The sequence below is a fragment of the Phacochoerus africanus genome, chromosome 6 (assembly GCF_016906955.1).
Source record: "Phacochoerus africanus isolate WHEZ1 chromosome 6, ROS_Pafr_v1, whole genome shotgun sequence".
NCBI classification, from domain to species: domain Eukaryota; kingdom Metazoa; phylum Chordata; class Mammalia; order Artiodactyla; family Suidae; genus Phacochoerus; species Phacochoerus africanus.
This window is the reverse complement of record NC_062549.1, coordinates 8,110,171-8,133,954: the sequence shown is the minus strand read 5'-3', so window position 1 is coordinate 8,133,954 and position 23,784 is coordinate 8,110,171. Positions and strand designations below refer to the sequence as shown.

The 23,784-nt window shown below is 54.7% G+C and overlaps 1 protein-coding gene across 2 annotated transcripts in view; it reads left to right on the top strand.

Annotated features, from left to right (window-relative positions):
- Positions 1–7,186: 7,186 nt before the first annotated feature.
- Positions 7,187–23,784, top strand: part of CCN4 (cellular communication network factor 4) — a 31,753-nt gene continuing 15,155 nt past the window's right edge. The window contains exons 1-3 of one of the 2 annotated variants that reach the window (XM_047783213.1): positions 7,187–7,314; positions 7,393–7,466; positions 22,787–23,066. In XM_047783213.1, coding sequence (XP_047639169.1) covers positions 7,395–7,466; positions 22,787–23,066 — 352 coding nt within the window. In that variant the 5' untranslated portion in view covers positions 7,187–7,314; positions 7,393–7,394. Of the gene's footprint in view, positions 7,467–22,786; positions 23,067–23,784 lie in introns of both variants that reach the window. The other variant, XM_047783214.1, reaches the window with a different exon arrangement.

Below are 23,784 nucleotides of genomic sequence, written 5' to 3'. Positions count from 1 at the left end.
GCAGGCTCCAAGGAAGCATTTCTTCAGACTCACCAGGAAGCGGTTGTTTAAAAGCAGATTTACAGACCGTCCCAGATACACTGACTCACAACTTGTGAGTTGCAGTCCTGGGAATCTGTACCTTTTTAAAGCTTCCAGGTGAATCCCATGCACAGTCACTTTCGAGAAGGTCCATCAACACCACGCTGCATCTGAGGCTGGTCAGGCGCCCAGAGGCTCAAGAATGAGGAGCCACGGGCTCCCCCAGAGTGGCTCAGCCGCTCGGGTGTCTCCTGGCACCGGCGGGTGTGGGACCTGCTTCTCTAACTTTCCTTCCACGAGTGCTTTGGAGAGCCTCGGTGCCAAGGACAAGTGTAACTTGATGCTTCTTTCCGCAGCAGGGCTGCTCACGGCTTCCCAGTCTGGAAGCCGGCTTCCTGCCTGCTGCCAACCCAAACCCAGCACAGCTTCTACAACCCAGCATGCACACAGCTTTTCCACCAAAGCTGCCCAGGACTGCAGACCAGGCTCTTCCTCCTCTGAGCACACGAGAGCCCCGGGGCCCCAAGTGCGCCTCCTCCCTCAGGCTCTGAGCTTCTGGGGTCCACACCCCAGCCCCACCCCTCATGTGACTTTGGCTCATAACTTCTGTGAACCCAAGGTCCTGCCTCAGTCAAATGGGGATAAATACTATATGCCCAGCACAGGGCCGGCTCTCAGGGGGCAGAGAGGTGACAAGGGTGTCCGGGACCCTGCCACCACCCATGGCAGCGTGGCCGGGAATCCTTGTGTGTGGAGCCCAGGTCCTGGGCACTGGGAGTGAAAGCTGGATGCAGTGCCCCAGCTGGGTCCCCCACGGCAGAGGCAGAGGAAAGGGCGGGTCTCAAAGCTGGGGCCTGGGGCCTCGCCACCCCAAAACAGGAAAGCGGGAACTCACAGAACTCCACAGCCCTGCAGACCTGACAGCCCCCGTGCCAGTCGGTGACTGCGGTGACTTCCACAGACAGAGCTGAGCCCAGGGAACGGCAGGCAGAGAGTCGGACACGGACGCTTCCACGTGTGGAGCCCCAGAAAGACAAGTGGGTCAACAGAGACAGAGGGACCGCCGTGACTTCTGGACGAGCGTCTGGGTGCTCGCCAGAAGGTGCTGGGCCAGGAGGCAGCCTTCCTACCTTGTTCTGGGCGAGGGGGCCCGGTGTGCTGCAAAGTCATTGCAAAACTGACTCATCGGCACGCTTCAGATTTGTGGGGGTTCCTCTAACTTCTACTTTAATAAATAGTTTTTCAAGGAAGAAGGAGGGCGTCAAGATACTTTTCTGAAAGGGGTGGAGGATTATAATAAAGCAGATGGGAGAGAAAGTACTTCTGAGGGAAAAGAAGATCTAAAAAATAGGGAGTTCCCATTGCGGCTCAGCGGTTAATGAACCTGACTGGCATCCGTGAGGACACATGTTCGGTCCCTAGTCTTGCTCAGTGGGTTAAGGATCCATCGTTGCCATGAACTGTGGTGTAGGCCACAGATGCTGCTCAGATCCCGCGTGGCTGTGGCTGTGGTGTAGGCCGGTGAGCACAGCTCTGATTAGACCTCCACATGCCATGGGTGCAGCCCTAAAAAGATAAATAGACAAAAATATGTATTTAAAAATAAAAAATGAAAAGAAGGAGCATAACCAGCTGTCTCTCTCAGGGACGGCCCGTGGGGCAGGCAGAGGCCTGGTCTGAAGCCGGGAGATGCTCAGATGCTCCAAAACCAAGAGCCCACAGAGACCCTGCAGGTCCGGGGCGAGCAGGGGGCCTCCAAGAGGGGAGGGGATAACTCAGGAATTGTTTGAATCGGAATTGTTTGCATCCGGTTCTTTTTTTAGTTTGTTTGTTCTTTTTTGTTTGTTTGTTTTTAGGGCTACATGTTTGGCATATGGACACTTCTGGGCTAGGGGTCGAATCGAAGCTGCTGGCCTGTACCACAGCCACAGCAATGCCAGACCTGAGCCCCATCCACAACCTACACCGCAGCTCATGGCCACACCGGACCCTTAACCCACTGAGCGCGGCCAGGGATCAAACCCACATCCTTAAGGATACTAGTCAGCTTCTTAACCTGCTGAGCCACAATGGGAACTCTCTCATTTGCATATGGTTCTGAGGGTCTTCAGTAGCAGACCCCACCTCCCTTGAGGGCAGGAGCCCCAGGATGCTGTGGGGCCTGCGGGGAGCCAGCCCGACCAGGGTTGTGCGGCTGCCTCTGTCTCACGGGTTTCCTTTCTCTTTCCTCATCTGCACACCCCCCATCAGTTTCATCAAAGAGACCTGACGACTGGGCAGACTGGGAGATTTTACTAGAGGAGACGGGACGGAGAAGAACAAGGGACACTGGGTCTCAACTTCAGCCCTGCTGAGGAGGGGAGGCCTGTAGCAGGAGGGGAGGAATCAAGGTGACCGGGCAGGAATCGTGGGCAGTGTCTGTGATGCCCAGCAGAGAGGAATGTTTGCAATGACCACTTGTTCACCTGTCACAGTGGCGCACTGACTCTGTCTCCATCACAACCCTGGGAGATAGCTATTCACAGCACCCCCATTTTACAGGTAGGAAAACTGAGGCTCAAAGAGACAAAGTGGCTTCCCCCAACTCCCCCCCCCCACAGCTTGTATGTAACAAATCAAGAGTTTGGCGTGACCCCACCTGACCCCAAAGCCCTTGCTCTTCTCTTCCCGCCTTCCCAGGTGAGAAGCAGGGAGCCCTGGGGGCCCCCACCTGCAGCCCAGGCTGGCACTAAAGGTGGGCCTCTGCCCAAGTCAGTCACAGCTCAAGAAATGAGCCAGCCAGGGGCTGCCCAGTGACTCTCCCAGAGCTGACCGAGCTCTTTAGGCTGGGGCGTGATGGACAGTTACCTTGACCTGCCGGCCTCTAGGCAGACCTGGAGCTCAGGGTCACCCAACATCGGTGTCTCCTTTCTTGCTTAGGACCCAGAAAAATAGGCAGAGCCGCACCTGCAGCACGGAGTCAGCACAACAGGAGGCCGGAGACAGAAAGGACCAGCCCCACCTCCTCCGCTTTCTGAAGCAGCCGGCTTGGTTTCGAAGTGGCTCTGCCATTCCGGCTGGGGTGTGTGATGTGCCTCCGAGCAGCCCTGGGAACTGGCATCCTGCCGCCGGACTGTGTGGGCTCCGTGCACATTTGTGGGACACAGATCAGGGACAATCAAATAGGCTGTGAGCAGATCCGGGGCCCCTGGCTGTCTGGTTCAGAGTCTCTGGAATCCTCTGAGTATCTGGCTCCAGTCAGAAAGGCCTCACTGTTTGGTGTAGGAATGTCTCTGCTGGCTGCTGTTCTTGAACCCCCTCCACCAGCCCCTCTTTGGAATTTAGTTACAGCTGCTCTGGGAGGTCTGTCGGAGAAACTGCTTAGAGGCTGTGCAGGGAGAATTGCAAACCACTGGATCAGGGTCCCCCGGGCCGGGAGGGGGGATGTGGGAGACCCACAGCCTCACGCTGCCCCCACTGCAGCCTCCTGCTCCTTCCCCACACACGTCCGAACTGCCCGCTGTGTGCCAGGTCGGGATGCAGGGCCTGGAAATGCCCTGCCCTTGAAACCTCCTGGCGCAGAGTCCAAGTAAGAATATTCATCAGGGGAGTTCCCACTGGGGCTCAGCAGAAACGAATCTGACTAGTATCCATGAGGACATGGGTTTGATCCCTGGTGTTGCTCAGTGGGTCAGGGATCCAGTGTTGCTGTGAGCTGTGGTGTAGGTCTCAGAGGCGACTCAGATCTGATGTTGCTGTGGCTGCAGCATAGGCCAGCAGCTGTAGCTCCAATTGGACCCCGGGCCTGGGAACCTCCATATGCCAGTTAATAAAAAACATTAAAAAATAAAGGAACATTCATCAGAGCAAGGGGGTTTATTGAGCATTTACTCTGAGCTCAGATTGTCTAATACCTCCCTCCCCGCACATCTTCTGTGGCAGGGGCAGTTCAAAGTGAGCAGGGTCTCTGTCATTCCCTCTTTTAGGGACATGAGCCCCTTCCTGGGAGGTTTTCAGAGCGGAGCTCAGCACATCGTAAGTGCTTTATGTGCAGTTATTAAATTGACAACCGCTCCATATTCTATAGGGATACGTACCTACGCCTGCTCAAAGGATGCACAGGAATAAGTGGGAGTGAGCAGGTAAATGCTAGGCCCAGAGGGGCTCTGTGCGCCCTTGGCGGTGAGCCCTCTGCCTGCAGCTAGAAATGGACCACAGACAATGGAGATAAAAAAATCCTCTGCAGGGGCCCCAGGTCCCATGCCTGGGAGATGCAGTCAGCCACCCAGGCCCACCCACACATTCTTGCTGTCAGCCAGAGCCGCCCGACACAGCTCAGCCCCGTCTTTCCTTTACTCCCGAGCTTCCTCTTCCCACAAATGGATTCCAAAGCCCTACTATGGGCTAAGCCTTCTTCCAGGGACTTGGAGGAGCGGAGTTTGGCCTGAGAATTGTGTGAATCAACATCTCCTCCAGGCCTGCCTGCCTGCCTGCCTGCCTGCCTTCCCTCCCTCCCTCCCTCCCTTCCTCCATCCTTCCCGCCCCCACCTCATCCGTGTCTGCCTCCTTCCTTCACCGCCCTTCACCTGAAGTCTGTCTCTAACCCGCGCTGTACCAGGCTTCTCCACTCACCAGTGCAGGGCTGCACCTGTCTCCCCCAGGCCTCCTGGCGACCCCACAGGGTAGACGCTAATCTGATCCCATTTCTTCAAGCAAAGAAAACTGAGGCACAGAGCGACAGTTGGTTGTCCCAGGCCCACTGATGAGTGGCAGAGCCACAGTGGCACTCCAGCTATCTGTCCTCCTAAACCCACTGCCCAGCACAGTCACCAGGTCACCTCACTCCAGAGTTCCTCAGTCATGCAGAATGGCAGCTGGGGACAGTGGAGACAGGGGAGCCAGCTAAGGCTTCACCAGCAGGCACAAGGACCAGCAACTCCATCACGATTTGGGGTATCTGTTCCAAACACTCATCGCAGTCAGATTTCCTAAAAGCAGCCCTGGCATCCTCTGGGTTCAGCTTGCTCTCATCATAGAACTTTGAAGGACTTTCGCAGGTCAAGCCGGCTTGGACGGGTTCAGGCTTTGAACCAAAGTTCAAAGACTTTGGTTCCAGCCCCAGCCTGCCACCAATCTAGTGCATATCTTAACATCACCTGGCATCTCTAGGTTCCTGTGCCCCTCCCCCAGGAGGTGTGGAATAATACCATTGACCCTGTGGTCACTGCAACATCTGACACAGCAACACCAGGTCCTTAACCCACTGTGCCACAGAGGAAACTCTGTCCTAAAGGATACTTTTCTGCAGGGCTTATCTTATGGGATCCGTTTTAGGAGCATCAAGTAAGTGCTTCAGAAGAAAATGAGGACTGTTATTTATGAGGCAGTTTCTATGTAACAAATATTTCCATGGCCGATTTATGCAAGCTCCAGAAATTCCTTATATTCATTAGGAGGCACTTGGCTCCAAGGAACAAATTACTCTTAACCCACAGTTTAGGCATAAATCATTGAATTAGTTCATGCAACGGGAAGTATGTGTGTGTGTGTCTTTTTGCCTTTTCTAGGGCCGCTCCTGCGGCACATGGAGGTTCCCAGACTAGGGGTCTGATCGGAAGGAACTGTACCCGCCGGCCTACGCCACAGCCACAGCAGTGCAGGATCCAAGCTGCATCTGCGACCTACACCACAGCCACGGCAACACCAGATCCTCAACCAATTGGGCGAGACCAGTGATCGAACTCACAACCTCATGGTTCCTAGTGGGATTCGTTAACCACTGAGCCATGGCGGAAACTCCATGCACGTCTGAAGGCCCAGGTTCTATTGAGTAACACTTTAGGGTCCAAGGACCCAGGCTCTTGCCCTTCTTCTGCACTACCATTCTCATCATGCTGGCTTTTCATTCTCCAGTTTGTGCCTTAAATGCTCAAAATGACTGCTGCTGCTCCAGCCATCAAGGAAAAAAGAGAATGGGTAGAGAAGTCTTTTTTTTTTTTCTCCTCCCAAGGAATGGAATTCTTTCTAGGCACTTCCAGCAGATTTCTCATTCTGTCTCATTGTCTGGAATTGGGTGAGAGGCTCATCCCTATGTCAAAGAATGGAAAGGTCATCAAAGTCACCTCTCGTGGGGTCACTCTTACAATCATACGCCCCCTCCAAGCAGCCGTGCAGGCTTCAGCATCCCCTTGTCCATGTTACAGGAAAAGGGAAGAGAAGGAGTAACTGTTATAAAAACCACAGGGGAGTGAGTTCCGGCTTAAGTCCAGAGATGGCAAGTTGCTGGGGTGTAAGGGAAATAGCAAGGAGGCCGCTGAGGCCAAGGCTGGTGCAGAAGACTGGTGGAAAGAGAAGAGGCAGCTGGCCTTGGAGGCCACACCAGGACTGGGGATTCCGGGCAACGTCAAAGTGCGGGCTTTGGGAGGCTGGAGCCAGGAGAGGGCCATGATTTTAGCTCCATTTGCCAAGGAGGGGGCTCTGGTGGCTCTGAGACGTGTGCACTAAGGGGCAGGGGGCTGTGGCTGAGGGTCACGTGGGCATGGGGAGGCTGGATGAGGGCAGACCAGACCCCAGAGGAGACCCTTTCATCAGAGGGGCAAACGTCCATCAGGGGGTGAAGGCCAGGCACCCCAAACCTGGCAGTGATAAGAAACGCACCCAGATTCGGGAAGACAGGTCCAGGACCAAAGGGCATCAGGCTAAAAAGCAGGGGAGGGAACGCTTGCAAATCGGAAACCAGAACAATAATTTGTCCAGGAGGTGACGATGGCAACCGGAGCCCCAGTCCTGAGCTCATGTGTGAATTTCTGCCATTTCAAGATCAGAGGACTAAAAGCCGGCCTCGTCCTTGTTTGCTGGCAGTCGGGGAGAAATGGCAACTGCAGACCAGAAGTAGGAGAAACCCTCGGGGAACAGGGAGGGAGTGGATTTTCTCTGCTGGGAGCGCTTTCAAAGCCCCCGCCTTTGTAACTGTACCTCCACCTCTGCCTGCACCCTCCCACCCCCTCCCACTTCTTACTCTTGCGAAATGCCCAGGCAGCCTGACCCCAGCTCCTTCTGTGAGAATTTACCCCCGGTGTGAAATCTTAGCCTTGTAACTTTCCCTTTAAGAGCTGTCAGAGCCCGGGGCTGGCCAAGCCTGGGCTGGAGGTGGGGACAGAGGGAAGAAAGAAAAAAGAGAGAGAGAGAGGCAGGAAAAGTTTTTTTCAGAGGCAAATGCAGGGTTTGTCCTTAACCCTGACGTCAGATCTTGCTTTAATAAAACCCCCCCAAGGGCCGCGGGAAGAGGCGGATCTGGCGCCCCTGATGGGACAGGTCAGTCTCGCCCAGCTCCCCTGAGAGGTGGCCGGATCCTCGGGCTGCTCCTTAGATGCCGTTGCCCCTGACTTCCAGGCATGAGGTGGTTCCTGCCCTGGACGCTGGCGGCAGTGACAGCAGCAGCAGCATCAGGCAGCGCCCTGGCCACGGTGAGTCCTGCGCAGAGAGGGGACCCAGCTCCCTTCTCCATCAGTCTTGCTGTGGGGGGGGGGGGGTGGCCAGGATGAGAAGGGCTGGAATGTCTCGGGCAGGTGGGGGGGGCAGGGGGGGGCCCACTGAGGGGCGAGGGTGAGCAAACAAAACAAACAGGACTTTCACGCCCTCCTTCCCACCTGAAATGCAGCAGAAAGGGGCTCGCTCAGAGGAGGATCTGAGAGCCATGGGGCTTTGACGCCACGCCTAGATCTGCCCAGACTGGCTGTGTGACCTTGGGCTAGTCACTCACCCTCTCTGAGCAGAATAAAGTGAAGAAGACTGTTGCTAGATTTCTAGAGTCTCTGAGTTGGGAAAACAAGTCCCCATGCGTCGGAGAGGCTACAAGGAAGGGAGATGGAGAGGCCAAAAAAAGCTGGAAGGGGAAGTGCCAGCTTTCAACAAAAGCATTCCCTTGAACAAACAGTGGTTTTGATGGTTCTCTAATTCTGACTGCCTCTGCCTTGGGCTGGCACAGCCCTCTACAGTTTGTGAAGCGTGAACATTCAGGTCCTGCTCAGGAAGCCCTCTGTTTCGGGGGACTCTGAGGGCTGTCTCTCCCCCGCCTCCATCCCCAGGCTCACGGAGGGGAAGGGAGAAAAGCCTGCACCCCCAAGAAGCCAGGGAGCAAGACACGTGGCAGCACAGAGCCCGCCTGCTGGCTCGGGGCGTGGAGCAGGCACAGGCCGGGCAGGAGGTAGGCAGCTGCGAAGAGCTTCTGGATCCAAGATCCCACAGCCGGGGCCGGGGCCGGCTGCCAGGAGTAAGGCTGAGAGACAGACGGAGGGAGGATGGCAAGAGGCAGATTATCACCACTCCCTGGGACCGACCGCTTTCTTTGGGATCAAAGTGCCCGTTCCTGGATGAGGAAACTGAGGCTTGGGGGGAGGTACCTGCTCGTGGACTCAGAGATGCTGGCTCTGATTCAACCAAATCTGAGGCTGCGAGCCGACGGCCAAGCCCAGGGCGGCTGCTCGCAGGAACTGAGTGATGGATGAACCTCCATGCGCTGGGGGGCCAGGGGGTGTGATGAGAGCAGGGGGGCGCCTGGGCGACGCGCTGTTAAATCCTCCATGCTTTGCAGGACTCCCGCCCTCAACAGCAGTTTCCCAAAGAAAGGATGTGAATTCCATTTCACAAGCGAAAGAAATGGAGACAGGGTCTCACCCAGGGTATCATAAGAATCGGTGCTAGGGTTCAGACTTAATCTTTCCCTCCAAAACCCACTCTCTCTTCCAGAGCTTTCCAACCAACTGGAGCAACTAGAAGGCCCCAAATCAGGCTTTGTTTCAGGGTTCCGGTGTCTGGGAGGACCAGGGGTGGATGGAGCAGAGGTGAGGGGGTGAAAGAGCGAGGTCTCAGCAAGGAGGAGAAGAGAGGTATGCGGGGGTCCCAGGGCACAGAACCCTCTGTTATGGCCTCAGAGCAACTGGAGCTGGGGAAGAGGGAGTGCAGGTCTGGGGAAGCGGGGGTGCAGGTCCCCAGGCTCGGTCAGGGCACGCGCAGCACAGGAGCTGGGAGTCCGAGCCACCCAGACAGCAGGATGGAGGAAGGGCTTCTGGGAGGAGATCTCTACTGGGCCACCCCGGCCCCGGGCGCCTTCTCTAGGGACACCCACTGCACCCCCACCCCCTTGTCTGATTCAGGAACTGCCAGGACAGAGCCTGAATGCCCCGAGTGAGGGCCGAGAGGCAAATGGCAACCCACGTTTTGCTGTGGCACCAAATCCCATCTGTGGCCACCCTCCCCAAACACATATGCAAGGGCAACGCGAGTCTGTTGAGGGTCCCAGTGGGGCTTTAATGGAAAAAATGATGATGCGTGTTCACGTGAAAGAAAGTGTGTGAGAATTGCCAAGAAAGCTTCCAGGAAGCGGAGTTGTGGGGGAGGACCTGCCCTATCAGATAGTAAACCTTTATCGAAGGGTCCTGCAATTGAAGGAGGAAGAGGCCAGCCCAGGAAGAGATAAATCAGTGTGCTCAGGAATGCAGCCCCAGGATTAAGGTTCGCTACAAGCAGCCCTTGTTTTCACATCTCATTATGCTTTTCTTTCTTCGACCTGTATTGAGTACCCGCCAGGTAAAAAGCCTACGTTTGGGAGCACCGCCAAGCCCTGTACCAAAAGCTATAAATTTATATATTGAAGACCTTCCTCCATTCATCCAAATGACATTTATTAACATTTACTAAGCCTCTCCTAAGTTCTCAGAGCAATACTATTAAGTAAATGTAATCCTCCCCCTTTGCAGATGCAAAAACTGAAGCTCAGAGAGGTTAAGTAACTTGCCCAGGGTCACACAGCTAGCAACCAGTGGAGCAGACATTCAAACCCGGGTCAGCTCTCAGCAATACAGCCCCCCCCCGCCCCGCCTCCCTGGTCCATGGGCTGCGCCATGAGAAGTCCAGGGTCTGGGCCCCTCCTGAGCTTACAGGCTGGTGAGGTAGGTGATAGACAGGACCGAATGAGAAGGGACAGGAGGGAGAGGCCGGGTGCAGATGTTGCCACCGGCTGGGTCAGCACCAGCAAGTCCCCGAACCACTTGGACCTCCGTGTTATTTGGGGCTCCCTGTGGGCTGTGAACTCAGGACTGCTTGAGAGAAGACTCTGGGGAGTTATGACCAGGTCCACAAATGCTGTGCTAATAAATTCCTGGGGACACAATAGGTCTCTAGTAGCCAGTGTGCAGCTGAGACCTGCTCCCTGCTCCCGCAGGAACATGTGTGCATATGCACAGGTGGATAAGCGTGTGTGAGTGTGCGTTTGTGTGTGTGTGAGAGAGATTGTGGCTTATCTGGTGTATAAATCCTCATGACGTATACACAAGCATACGTGTGCATGAGGATGCGTGGGCTGGGTGTGAAATGCAAACTCACTCTCAGCTCCTTGTACCAACTGCAGAATAATGTGGCCCCGGATAAGTGGCACGTCCCTTTTTAAAGACAACAGGGCCATAAATGATATGCCTTCTTTATACCTCCTGTCCTTAGCGGGGATCTGAACTTGCCTTTCAGACCCCACCCCCACCAGCCCGCTGCTCAGAGCCTCTTCTGGCAACTTGGATGCTCCCCTCCCAGCTCTGGGCCCCTCCTGCCCACGCTTGTCCAGGATGCTGGTGAGAGTGCCCTTGTGAGGGCTTGCCTTCTGGAATGGGCACAGAGCAGTGTTCCCCAGGAGACCAGATCCTGACCTCGGGCTGTGGGCGATGCCTCCAGGACATCAGCAGACCCACCACCCCAGGTTTAAGGAAAGGCCCCTGCCCCAGCCTGCAAGGCAGCCAAACGCCAGGAGGCTGTCTTTGTACAAACAGAAACCCTGGAATTCCTCCCAGGAACCTTTGCCATCTCTCTGAGCGGCGGGGAGGGGCTGCCATACATGTTGTAGGTTCCATATGGGACCGGGGAGGCGGGCCAGCCGTGGTCCAGGGTGAGATCCCCGGAGGAGCTGGGAAGGAAGCAAAGCAGCGTGGGAAGGCTCAGGGGAGAACCTTACGATTCAGCGGATGTCTAGGGGCGGGGCTTGGCGTGGAGGATGTCTGGGGGCGGGGCTTCAGGGCACCGTTCATCCATTCAGCACCTCCTATGTCCCAAGAACGTGGATGATGATGAGGGCTGACACGGAGCCGGCACTCACTGTGTTCTGGGCACCGCATCCTAAGCACCTACATACGTCAACTCACCCGAAAACCACACACCTACAAGGCAGGCAATGTGGTTATAGTCCAGACCAGCAGCGTCCGATCAGGAGCCACGTGCTCGTGAGCACCTCTGCACCTGAAACGCGAGTCTTCCCAGTTGAGCTGAAAAAGTAAAGTCCACACCGGATTTCGGGGCCTTAGCGCGAATACAAGAACTCAAAATTTTCATGATTTTCATTATTCTACTGGTTCCATCTTGAAATCATAATACTTTTCATAAAATGGGGTAAACCACATATATTATGAAAATGAAGTTCGACCTTATGTTTTAGGGTGGCTACTTAGACGATATAAAATTCCACACGAATCTCACCTTATGTTTTACTAGACAGCATTGGCCTGGAAAGACACAAATGTACCCAGAAAGACTACAATAGGTGGGGAGGGGAAAGCACTGAGCTTCCTAATCCTAGCTCCTCCTCTTCCAAGCTGTGCGCTCTCAGACAAGTAACCCAGCCTCTCTGAGCCAGTTTCTTTCATCCATAAAAAGGCATAATAGGAGAGTTCCCACGAGGTGCAGTGGGTTTAGAATCCAACTAGCAGCATAGGTCGCACCTGTGGCTCAGATTCGGTTCCTGGTCCCAGGCCCTTCCGGATGCTGCAGGTGCTGTCATACATTTTTTTGTAAAAAGGCACAATGTTCTTCCTCGCGTCTCGGATACTAAATCCCCTGGGCAGGAGTAAAGAATGAGAGGGAGACGAAGCACACAAAGTCCCGACACGCCCATGGGAAATAGGAATGGATCTTCCTTATTCCACACCGCAGGGGTGGGGCACCCCAGCTTGAGTGGAAACCCTGGCTGCCAACAAGGGCCGGGTTCCAGCAAGGGAGCAGGCGTTTATAGAGACCCTGGGCTCTGTACCAGCTGGGAAAGAGGAGGGGCAGAGCAATTGGTGGGCTGTGCCGGGCTGAGGACCGAGTCGGTCTTCTGAAGATCTGGACGTTTCCACATCTTGGCCAGCTTCCCAACACATTCAGAAGGAATCAGTGAATGCCTTTGGATTATCCTGTAGGAGAAACAACTGCCGATGGTGGTGGTGGCGGTGGTGCTGGTGATGGCGGGGATGGAGCTTGTGGTGATAACGGTGATGCTGATTATGACAGGGATGGTGCTGATGTGCTGCTGCTGCTGCTGATGGTGGCGATGACAATGTTACCTGAAGGGGAGACTGTGTCTTCCAACTCCGAGTCAGGGTCCCTTGTCAATGACTGTGGTTTTCATTGTCCACCCCCTGACTTGTTCCATGGATGCTAACAGCCCTGCTATGTGCCCGACCTTTTCCTATTTCTAGAGCTGTGGTCATAGCCCATCAGCTTCATCCTAACTGTCAAGGGCGCCTCACATGTTGGAGACACTGGATTTTTTTCAGGGGGGGGGTCTTTTGTCATTTTTAGGGCTGCACCCGAGGCATAAGGAGTTTCCCAGGGTAGGGGTCGAATCAGAGCAGTAGCTGACAGCCTATGCCACAGCCACAGCAATGCCAGATCCTTAACCCACTGAGCTAGGCCAGGGATGGAACCTGAAACCTCATGGCTCCTAGTCAGATTTGTTTCCGCTGCACCACGACAGGAACTCCAGACACGAGATTTTTGACACTAGCGTGGAGGAGTGTGTTGAAAATCCGAGCAAGAAGCTCAGAGGGCTGCAGAAGAAGCATCCCAATTTTGGGACTCTGAGCCTGAATTCCTGGGGAGACCCCCCCCCAACCCCAAGCACCGGTACCTTAACTGACGCCTTGATTTTCAAAACCATTGAGTTAGGGAGACTGGTCTCTCCTCCAGCCTTGATACCCTGATAATGTGCCAGCTCCCCTCCTCCCCAATAAGCTCCCTTAACAGGAGGGGGAGGGGAGACAGAATTGGCGAAGGAACCGGGCCCCTCGAATGTGAGTGATGGACATTCCAGGGGATGCGAGGGACTCTGTGCCTGCTCATCCCCTCCCCTTAATCTGGAGGCAAGTCCAGGCCCGGGGCAGGGACTGGGGGTCTGCTCACCTTGGTGGGGGTGCGAGGGGGGAGGGAGAGGGAATGAGAGTCCAGGCTCCAAGGAGAGGAAGGGAGGGCCACCCCATCGCCTCCTGGAATCCTGCCCTGAGCTTGCCTGCCCCCAGCTGGATGCGGGAGGAGGAAGGGGGTCTAAGGGTTAGGAAGATTCTGAGAATAGTCATTGCCGTGGCTTTAGACAAGCCGCTCGCCTTCCTCACTGTGCTCATTTGCGAATCCTGAAAATGAGGAGGTTGGATGGGTCCCCAGACTTGCTTCCAGCTGGAGCCACACATGGGTCCTAGGGGCCATGCCCCCACCAAGCACGCAGGCCCTGGGCGGGCCAGCCGCAGGGCTCCACTGCAAAAGGGACCCGAAAGCCCCTCTCCTAGAGCCCTAGTGACAGAGGCAGGAGGCAGAGTGGGCGCTGAGTGCTCGTCGAGGAGCTTGGAGTCAGCAACGAGCATATCCCTCGGGGTGCTTCGCAGGGGGGTGGCGGGGGGAGCTTCTGGGTTCTTCTGAGGGTTCCCGGATGGCAGAAGCTGGTGGTCGGGCGCTGCGTGGACTCGGGTCTGCAGGCATCTGTCTGTCCTTCCTGCTGCTGCCCTTGGGGTTCAGATCTGCCCCTCCCACCCCACCCCCACACCCCCCAGTCAACTTTCTCAGCAGCTGTTTCTGACCTTGTGCTCAAAGCAGCCGTGTCCTGACACTTGCAGGCATCACGTCTTAAAGGATTGAAAGCGCTGTGCGTGGAGGACCACAAGGTCTCGCACGTGTCTCTCTGAGTGTCACAGGGACCCCTGTGTGGCAGGAGCCTGTGTCACCCCCACTGTACAGGGCTGGAAACTGTGGCACACCGCTACTGACCCCCCTGCCATCCACGCTTCAAGATCACCCCCGAGCTCCCCAGGCAGGGCTGGCGAGGCCGTCCCCAGGGGGTCCCGTGTGCCAGCCCCTTGTCTGGGTTCCTGCCCTTGTCCTGGACGCTCCCAGGAGGCAACGGAGGTGCGGTCAAGCTCTGGGCCACAGAGGGAGGGGGCCTTATCTGAGGCCTGGCTCAGTGAGCCCAGGGCCCGAGCTGGACTGCACCAGAGGGATCGCCTCACCCCGACCTGCTCTGTGCCAGCCGCAAGCGGCTCATCCAGGGGGGCTGGAGCCCAGGGCCTCACACCTCCAAGAGCTGAGGGTGGTTCCCTCTGTCCTACCGGATGGCTGCCCCCTCCTCCCTCGGACGCAGAACAGGCCTGAGCTCCACAGAAGCAAGTCCTTCCTCCCATGTCTGTACTGGCTGTTGCTCCAGGGCCAGTCCCCATCCTGGGCAGCCCATGGCCACGGCCAAGGCCAGGCCTGGGACGTGAAAGGCTCTCTGTTCCTTTAAGGGGATTGAAAGAACTAGAAATTGGACAAGAACAGGGTCCCTTGGAGGTCACTGGAATACGAGACCCAGACTCAGAACTGAGAGTGTCATTCATTTGCTGTGTCTGAGCCTCAGTTTCCCCATCTGTCAAATGGAGACCAACGCCCTCACAGCATTGTTCCGATCATCATCTGGTACAACGGGGTGGCTGGAAAAGACCCCCATCTGGCCCAGAAGGCACACATGTCCCAGGCATGGCCCTCAGGTCCTCTGGCCATGGTCCCTGTCTACCATCTCCCTGTCCTTTAAGCCCCGGCAACAGTGGTCACAGGTCATTCCTGCATCATGCCGTCTCAGGAGTGTGGACCTTCTCTCTGCCTTTCTGGTCCATTCTCACTCATCCTTTAAGAAGTAGAGCAAACGCCTCCTCCTCCAGGAAGCCCTCCCTGCTCCCACAGCCCCCCTTCCCTTCTCATCTTGTTCCCCTAGCCCCCTCCTACACTCTGCTGAGACACCCCGCAGAGTGGCCCTTGGGTGTGATGCCTTAAGAATCTGATGGGTTCAGCCCCCAACGCTGCCATTTACAAGTGGCCTTGGCCAAGTGGTCTGCACTTTCTGCGGCTCAATTTACTCATCTGCAAATTACTCATCTGCAGACCCAGGGCGACAATCATGAAAGCAGCCTGCCTCTTATCACAAGGATCAGATGACTTAGAGTGGAAACTAATAAAAGAGGCGTAAAAGACAAGAGGTAGACCTCACTGTGATCTTGATTCAAAGAAACCATGATTTTTTTTTTAAGCTTTGAGATCATTAGTGAACTTTGAATAGGAACTCAGGAGTAGCTACAGGAAAAATTGCAAAAGTGTAACCAATTTTACTGGTGTGGAAAAAAATTTTTTTTTTTAATTCTCCATGCTTGAGAGACACTTTCTGGAGCATTTCAGGCAAAATCACATGATATCAGATTTGCTTTGAAATCCTCAAGATTAAAACGTGTACATGTAGGTGGAAATAAGATTGACAGCAGGTTGATAATTATTGAAGTCCAGGGGGATAGGCATGTGATATGCTCTCAAAGGTGTGACTATTTGAAGACATTTCTAAAAAGAATGAACACATTTTTAATTTGATCAAATACAGCCCTGATAGAAATGCCTACCACTCAGAGTTCTCTTTGTGGCTCAGTGGTTAACGAATCCGACTAGGAACCATGAGGTTGTGGGTTCGATCCCTGGCCTTGCTAAGTGGGTTAAGGATCCAGCGTTGCCGTGAGCTGTGGTATAGGTCACAGACATGGCTTGGATCCCGAGTTGCTGTGGCTGTGGCATAGACTGGTGACTACAGCTCTGATTCGACTCCTAGACTGGGGACCTCCATATGCCTCAGGAGCGGCCCAAGAAAATGGCAAAAAAGACCAAAAAAAAAAAAAAAAGAAAGAAAGAAATGCCTGCCACTTGTGAGCACTCTGTAAGCATTAGTTCTTATTAACAGCACTGTCACTCTCTAACCTACATTAGTGATCTCGTTTCCTAGAAAAGACCAGAGAGTAAATATGGCAAGCTTTGTGGATTATCAGCTCTCCGTGGAATACCCTTCTTGTTTTTTTGCTGTTTTTTACAACCTTTTAAAAGCTTAGAAGCCATTCTTATTCCTTACAAAAAATGGGGGGGAGGGCAGGACGTGCCCCTGGGCTGGTTTCTGGTCTTTGCTCTGGTCTGTGGTTGTGTCTTTTTATCCCCCTGTCTCCTGCGGAGGCTGAATGCTCCCTGAGGCTTTGCACTGGGACCCTCACAGATGCTTCATGCGCATGTGATGAACCAACGAATGCAGGAGGGCTCATGATTTGGAAAGAAATCCCGCTTCCCGCCCCTTCTACTTCCTCTATGTCAGCTTTCCCAGTCAGAAGCCCACAAGGCGGTATGTTTATAAAACCAACTAGCAGGAGTTCCCATTGTGGCTTAGCGGGTTATGAACCCGACTAGTGTCCATAAGGATGTGGGTTCAATCACTGGCCTCATTCAGTGGGTTAAGGAGCCAGTGTTGCCGGAAGCTTCAGCATAGGTCAAAGATGCGGCTTGGATCCTGCATTGCGGTGGCTGTGGTGTAGGCCGGTAGCTGCAGCTCAAATCTGACCGATAGCCTGGGAACTTCCATGTGCTATGGGTGTGCCCCTAAAAAAGCAAAGCAAAACAAAACAAAAACAAAAAAACAAAACGAAACATTTAGCAGAACCAGCACTGGGTCAGCTGCCTGGCCTTCAGGTGCCTGGAGACCCTGCCATCCAAGCCAGAGTGGGCATCCTCCCAACACTCAGGCCAGGTGACATGGGTTGGGGGTTGGAGCTAGGCGCTTTCCAAGACGGGGTCAGGTCGTCCCCATTGGGCCCCAAGTACAGCGCCCCAGGGACACACTCCTCAGAGGAGGTGCTCAGAAATGTGTCCCCCGCCTCACACGGTGGCGGCGGCATCCTGTTAGTTACACCAGGAATGTGAGCACCACGCACTGCAGAGGGCAGGCCACCGGGCATCCCCAGCTCCTGGCCCAGGACTGGGTCTGTGTTCTCTCGCTGCCCCCGGGGCCTTTCTTTACAGCAAAGGAGGGAACAGAAACTCCTTCCAGGCAGGGCAGCCCTTTCCTAAACACCGGGCGCCCCCAAGTCCCGCACCCCCCTGGCTGGCTCAGGCTATTTCTGTCTCAACCCTGCCACCTGGTGGAGCATCTGGGTGTGGCTACCCAGACGTGGGCAAACCTAGCCCTGGGACCATTTTTTTTCTGTTCATGGGGTGCTTGCCCAAGGCCTGCCAGGCGCAGTGCTGGGCACCCAGGAGTTGAGAAAGGGCAACCTGTCCCTGACAAGCCCACGAGGCTCCTGTCTCCTCCTCCAGGGGCCCTTGGCAGCTTGGGCTCCACTCCATTACAATTCTCGCCACCCTTCCTCATGTGGAAGACAGGGCTGGGGGCTCTCTGGGGTCTCCTTTATAAGGCACTAATCCCATCCATGAAGCTCCATCCTCAGAACCTAATCACCCCCAAAGGCCCCCCATCATCTTTAAAGGTTAGGATGTCAACATATGAATTTGGGGGAACACAAATTTCAGTCCCTGGCAGACACGCTCAGGGGTCTTTGTCATGGGGAGCAGCTCTTTTTCGATTTTTTATTCTTTCTTCAGTCTTTCTCACAACACATTCAGAGCAAAGGACATCCTTTTCAATTAACCGCAGGGGGCCTGCTTACCGAGCCACGTGTCACCCCATGAAATCACAGAATGATATACATTCTGCAGGTCAGCCTGGACCATTTCGTGGAAGGCTGTACACAGTACTGATGAGTTAGGCTTGTAAGTGCTGGTCTAGAAAATTACACATTAAGAAAGAAAGATGGGAGTTCCCGTTGTGGCTCAGCAGTAAGAAGCTGAGTAGGATCCATGAGGACGCAGGTTCGATCCCTGGCCTTGCTCAGTGGGTTAAAGATCCAGCGTTGCCGTGAGCTGGGGTGTAGGTTGCAGATGCAGGTCGGATCCTGCATGGCTGTGGCTGTGGTGTAGGCCAATGGCTACAGCTCTGATTTAACCCCTAGCCTGGGAACTTCCATATGCTGCGGGTGTGGTCGCAAAAAGCACAGAAGACAAAAGAAGGGAAGATGGCCTAGGGTGCCCTCACCTGCCCTCCCCCGACCCAGTTCTCTAAGACACGATTCCCATTCAACCCCCAGGAGTGCAGGTCAAAATACAGATTCTGGGCACAGCATAAAAGAGCTACCGCTGAATAGTCCAAGTGGGCTCCAGGCATCTGTATTTTAACAAGGTCCTTTGGCCAATGGTTCTCAACCTCGGCTGCATTCAGAACCACGTGGATAAGCCCAGCGCCCAGCCAATGGCCCAGACCACTTGGGTCAGGCTGTCTGGGGACAGGGGCTGGGCACTAGCATTTATTAAAGCTTCTGGAGGTTTCTAACATGCAGCAAAATTTGGGAGCCACCGTGGGAAGTGACTGAGGTGCCACCTGGGGTTCACTGAGGAGCGAGGAGGCAGGTGATGGGTGAGGCCCGGGAGCTGAGGGGCTGAGGGGGCACAACTGGGCAACAGCCTGAGCCCTGGGCACCCCCGGAAGCATCAGGGCGAGACCCCCACTCCCTGTCCTCCCCCGATAGTCACAGCAGTGTCCGCGGGGAGTCTACATCCAAAGCCGCCTCTTTTTCTCTTTTCTTTGTTTCTTTTTACAGCCACACCATAGTATATGCAGGGCCCCAGGCTAGGGGTCAAATCAGAGCTGCAGCTGCTGGGCTACACCACAGCCACAGCAACGTGGGATCCAAGCCGAGTTTCCGACCTACACCACGGCTCACGGCAACACCAATCCTTGACCCCCTGAACGAGGCCAGGGATCGAACCCGCATCCTCATGGAGACTAGTCATGTTCCTAACCCACTGAGCCACAACCAAGGAGAACTCCATAAGAGACTTTTATGGGAACAACCACAATTTGGAAGTGACCAAGGCTGGATGCTCGCGGGCCTTCCCCAGGCAACATTCTCCTCACTGTCTCCTTTCCTCCCCTTTCTTCACCCTTAGCCTCTGCTGTTAGAAAAAATGATGCCGGCCCCATAGGGCAGTGAGTTTGTCATGGTCCAAGTATCCAGACCAAGGGCAGGCGGACCTGCCACGCCGTCTTGCGCATTCATGGTGCCTGATGTAAAGAGAGTGAGAGTATGTGTGTGTGTGTGTGTGCCCACGCAATCACTTCCCCTGGGGTGTGGATGCAGGTCAAAGCAGTCGGGATTGAGAGGGTGGTGCACCAACCCCAGGAGGCCCTGGGATCCAAAGGGCCTCCCAAGGCCACAGCTCTCATCAAGGATCTTCTCTCTACCCCGGGGCTGGGAGGTTTCCAACCACTAGATGGCGCCAACATCAAGGGCTTGGTTCAGAGGACCCAGAGCCTGTCCTTCCACTGCCCAGTGGGTACCATCTCCTGCTTCCGCCGTGCAAGGGGCCCCTCTCCGGAGCTTCCTTTGAGGAGCTGTGTGCCCTGGGGCTCCCTGCATGCCCTTGGAAAGGAGGTTTCCTTCTGGGGAGCTTGAACTTGCTAATGGTCAGGAAGCTTACCCAAGGCCACCCAAAGAGAATCCACAGCTGTCCTAGGTTCCCTGCTATTTTCTTGACACTCAAACTTAATCAGAGGAGTTCCTGTTGTGGTGCAGCAGTAATAAACCTGACTAGTAACCATGAGGACACGGATTCAACCCCTGGCCTTGCTCAGTGGGTTAAGGATCTGGCGTTGCCATGAGCTGTGGTGTAGGTGGCAGACATGGCTCGTATCTGGCGTTGCTATGGCTGTGGTGCAGGCCAGCAGCTGCAGCTCCAATTCGACCCCTAACCTGGAAACGTCCACATGCCGTGGGTGCGGCCCTAAAAAAAAGAAGTCTTAACCAGAGTGGAGAGGAGAGTTCCTGGAGGGTGGGTCTTGATTGTCAAGAGACACCCAGACCCCTTAGAGTGAAAAATGCCCCATCCATCCATTCCACCAGGCGACACTTACAAAGCCCTGCCCTGTGCCATGGGCTGTGTTTCAGGCCCACAGAGAGGAGGAAGGCACAGACCCCACTTTTACAAGCTCACATTCTAGTGGGGAAGGTAGCACCCCTAACATAGCCTGGGAAAGGCAAGGTGGGCTTCCTGGAGGAGAGGGCTTTTTGATGTCCTCTCCCAAAAGGAGGTCCTGAGGGACCATCATAGATAGTCCCAGGATTCCTAAAGCTCTGGGCCACCACTGTCACAGACTGACGAGGAAAAACCTCATGGAGTCAGAAAGAGGAGGGTTCATGTGTGTGTGTGTGTGTGTTTCATTGATTTGGGGTTTTGGGAGTTTGTTGTGTCATGTTGTATTTTTCGAGGAAAAGCAAACAAGGGCAGGCAAACTAAATGCTTCCCAGATGAACACAGAGCAGCCCCGCCAAGCTCCAGAGCAATTGGCTCCCATCCCACAAACCTGCCTGAAACCAAGCCTCGCGGTAACAAAGCCTCAAATCTAGGTTTGCATTTTTGACTTCCAAAGGCGCTTTATTTGCCAAATCAATATTGACTGAACTTATGATGTGCCAAGCCCAGAACCAAGAGCCCAACTAATCCAGCAATTCAACCTGGACCACCTCTCCCGGACTCTGGTCCTCACAGCCCAGCATGCAAGCGTGCACCCACTCCCAGCAGCAGAGAGCTTCCTGTTCTGGTGCTCAGAGGGCTACTGGCTGCTCTCCCCCCCCACCCCTGCCAGATGCTCAACAGTCTGTTCATAACTCATATCGTAATAACTCAACTCTGAGGTCTGCCTCTCCTATAAGCTGTGGCCTCACAAGCACAGGAAGTTTTAAACTCCATCTTCAAATGCCTAAAACTTAAGAGAAGAGTGACCATGAGCCAACACAGCAAATGTTTGTTGAGTGACTAAAAGAGCCCAGAGCAGGCAGAGGTAAAGAGTGCAGAAAGGAAAGTTCAGAGAGTCATTTGCATCTGGGCCCCGATGTGGGCCATGTCATCCTGGTCCTGTCCCTCTGCCTCTTTGTGTCCGGACTTCCTCCTTGGGAAAAAGGAGAAGAATCTGCGTAGCTCAGCATCTGTTGTTCAGAGAATGAGGTGCCGGTCTATCACTTCCACAGAGAAGGGCTCCTCTGGTTCAAGATAGAGGAGACAGCCTGTGTGACCTCCCACATAAGCCCTGGCCCCCACCTTTGCCAACCAGCAGGGACCACCAGCCTCGGGGAGGGAAAATGCCTGGGAGCACAGCCCGACCCCTTCCTCTGCAGGCAGTTCCCTTCCTTCCTGTAAAGAGGGAGGGGCCAGGATGGAGGTCTGGGGAGGCAGCAGAGGGGGCAGGCAGGTGAGTGGATCCCTGACACTCAGGCAGCTTGAAGGTCCTGACCCTGGTCCCCACCCCAGGGAGCCTCCTGTTCTACCTGCCTGATCTTCAGCACAGGGAGGGCTCATCTCATTGCCCTTCCCCCATTGGCCTGTTGTCCTGTCCGTCACATTTGCCAGGATGAAGATGAGTCTATGGGCAGGGGGATGGGAATGGGGCCCTGGGGAGGAGGGCAGGTGGGGGAGTGGAGCGGGCAGCCCTCACCCTTATCACAAAAGAAAAAGACCCCTGGCTGCTGGGCTTTCGCAGGCAGCTGGACCATCGCTCCCCTCACCTCGGGGGCAGGGTGAGCCAGCTTCAGGTGCCTTGAGGCTGGACACCTGCGACCAGCTGGACCCTACTGCAGCCCTTTCCCTTGGCTCAGAGGGGAGAATAATAATAATAATAATAGGATAATAGGTCAGCTGGCTGAAATCTTTTAAATGAGTCAAGTGGCTCTTAAGGACCCTTAGTGGAATAGAGAGGATGGATCTTTAGGACGTAGAGAAGGATGATGGGGTGAAGGGTGATGGGGTCTGGGACGCGCCTCACGGCGTTTTGGGGAGGGTGGGAATAACACACCACTAGGTATAAAAGAGATGGTTAACCTGAGTCTATTGTACAGCACAGGCACATCCACTCATTCGTTTGCAGTAACTTGCATGGGGAAAAAGAATGGATATATTTCTACGTAGGACTGATTCTCTCTGCTGTGCACCTGAAACTAATACAACTCTCTAAGTCAACTCTACTCCAATAAAATTATATGTTTTTTAAAAAGAAGAAAGTTCCCACCACAGCATAGCAGGAACAGTGGCGTCTCTGCAGCTTCAGGACGCAGGTTTGATCCCCAGCCCAGCAGAGTGGGTTCAAAAATCTGGCGTTGCCACAGCTGCGACATAGGTTGCAACTGTGGCTCAGATCTGATCCCTGGCTTGGGGATGCCACATGCTGCAGGGCGGCCAAAACAGAGAAAAAGAGGAAGAAGGCGTTTACATAAAGCCTCAGCTCCCTCAACTATAAAACAAGGTGCCTCAGGGACCTTCCTGGTTTCGAGATGATGGGCAAGAAAGGAAAACATGCGAGGGATTCAGAGAATTTCCCCCCTCCCCCCACCTACCATCAGGGGATTTAGACACCGGCTTAAGATCTCTGAGCTCCTGGCTCCTCTGTCCTTTCTGTTTCATTTGGGAGAAAGAAGATGCCTGGCCATCAAAAGCCCTGGAGGAAAAGAGAATTTGGTGTAAACCTTTGAGCGCCGTGAAAACTGGACGGTGATCGCAGGCCTGGGGCTTTGACACCCCCGCCTGGCAGCCCCCTTTATGTCTGCCCTTCGCCCCTCCCCCACAGGCCTTCTCTCCAGCCCCCACGGCCATGGCCTTCACCCCGGCACCTCTGGAGGACACTTCTGCACGCCCCCAGTTCTGCAAGTGGCCATGCGAGTGCCCACCGTCCCCACCCCGCTGCCCGCTGGGGGTCAGCCTCATCACCGACGGCTGCGAATGCTGTAAGATGTGCGCTCAGCAGCTCGGGGACAACTGCACCGAGGCCGCCACCTGTGACCCCCACAGGGGCCTCTACTGCGACTATAGTGGGGACCGCCCGAGGTACGCAGTAGGAGTGTGTGCACGTAAGTGACACCCCCCCCACCTTCCAGCCAGCACCCAGCACCCCCAGCTCTGCCCCCCCACTCCCCCTCCTCTGGCCGGCTCCAGTTCTGCAGGAGGCACCCCCCAGTTCAGTCCCTGATTAGGGACCAGAGGCTGCACCCCATTTCCTGCCTTCCTCTTGCATACAGATCCTGACTCCCTTCCCTCTTCTCCATCCTGGAGGCATATCCACGGCTGACTCCAGGGGAGGAGGAGCCCCCAGCAAAGACCTAAGCCTGGTTTGGTTCTCTTAGGGGTAGGACTTTTTGCAGGATGCCTGGGACCTTCCAGGGGCACCAGCACCCTGTGGAGATTCAGATATTTTAGTATTGTTGTAAATTAAAATAATATGGTTTTAAAATATCTAGTAGGGAGTTCCCGTTGTGGCTCGGTGGTTAAGAAATCTGACCAGGAACCATGAGGTTGCAGATTCGACCCCTGGCCTTGCTCAGTGGGTTAAGGATCCGCTGTTGCCATGAGCTGTGGTGTGGGTCACAGACGTGGCTCGGATCTGGCATTGCTATGGCTCTGGTGTAGGCCAGCAGCTACAGCTCCGATTAGACCCCTAGCCTGGGAACCTCCATATGCCACAGGAGAGGCCCTAGAAAAGGCAAAAAGACAAAAAGACAAAAAAAAGAAAAAAAGGACCCAAATAAATAAATAAATAAATAAATAAATAAATAAATAAATAACTAAAAA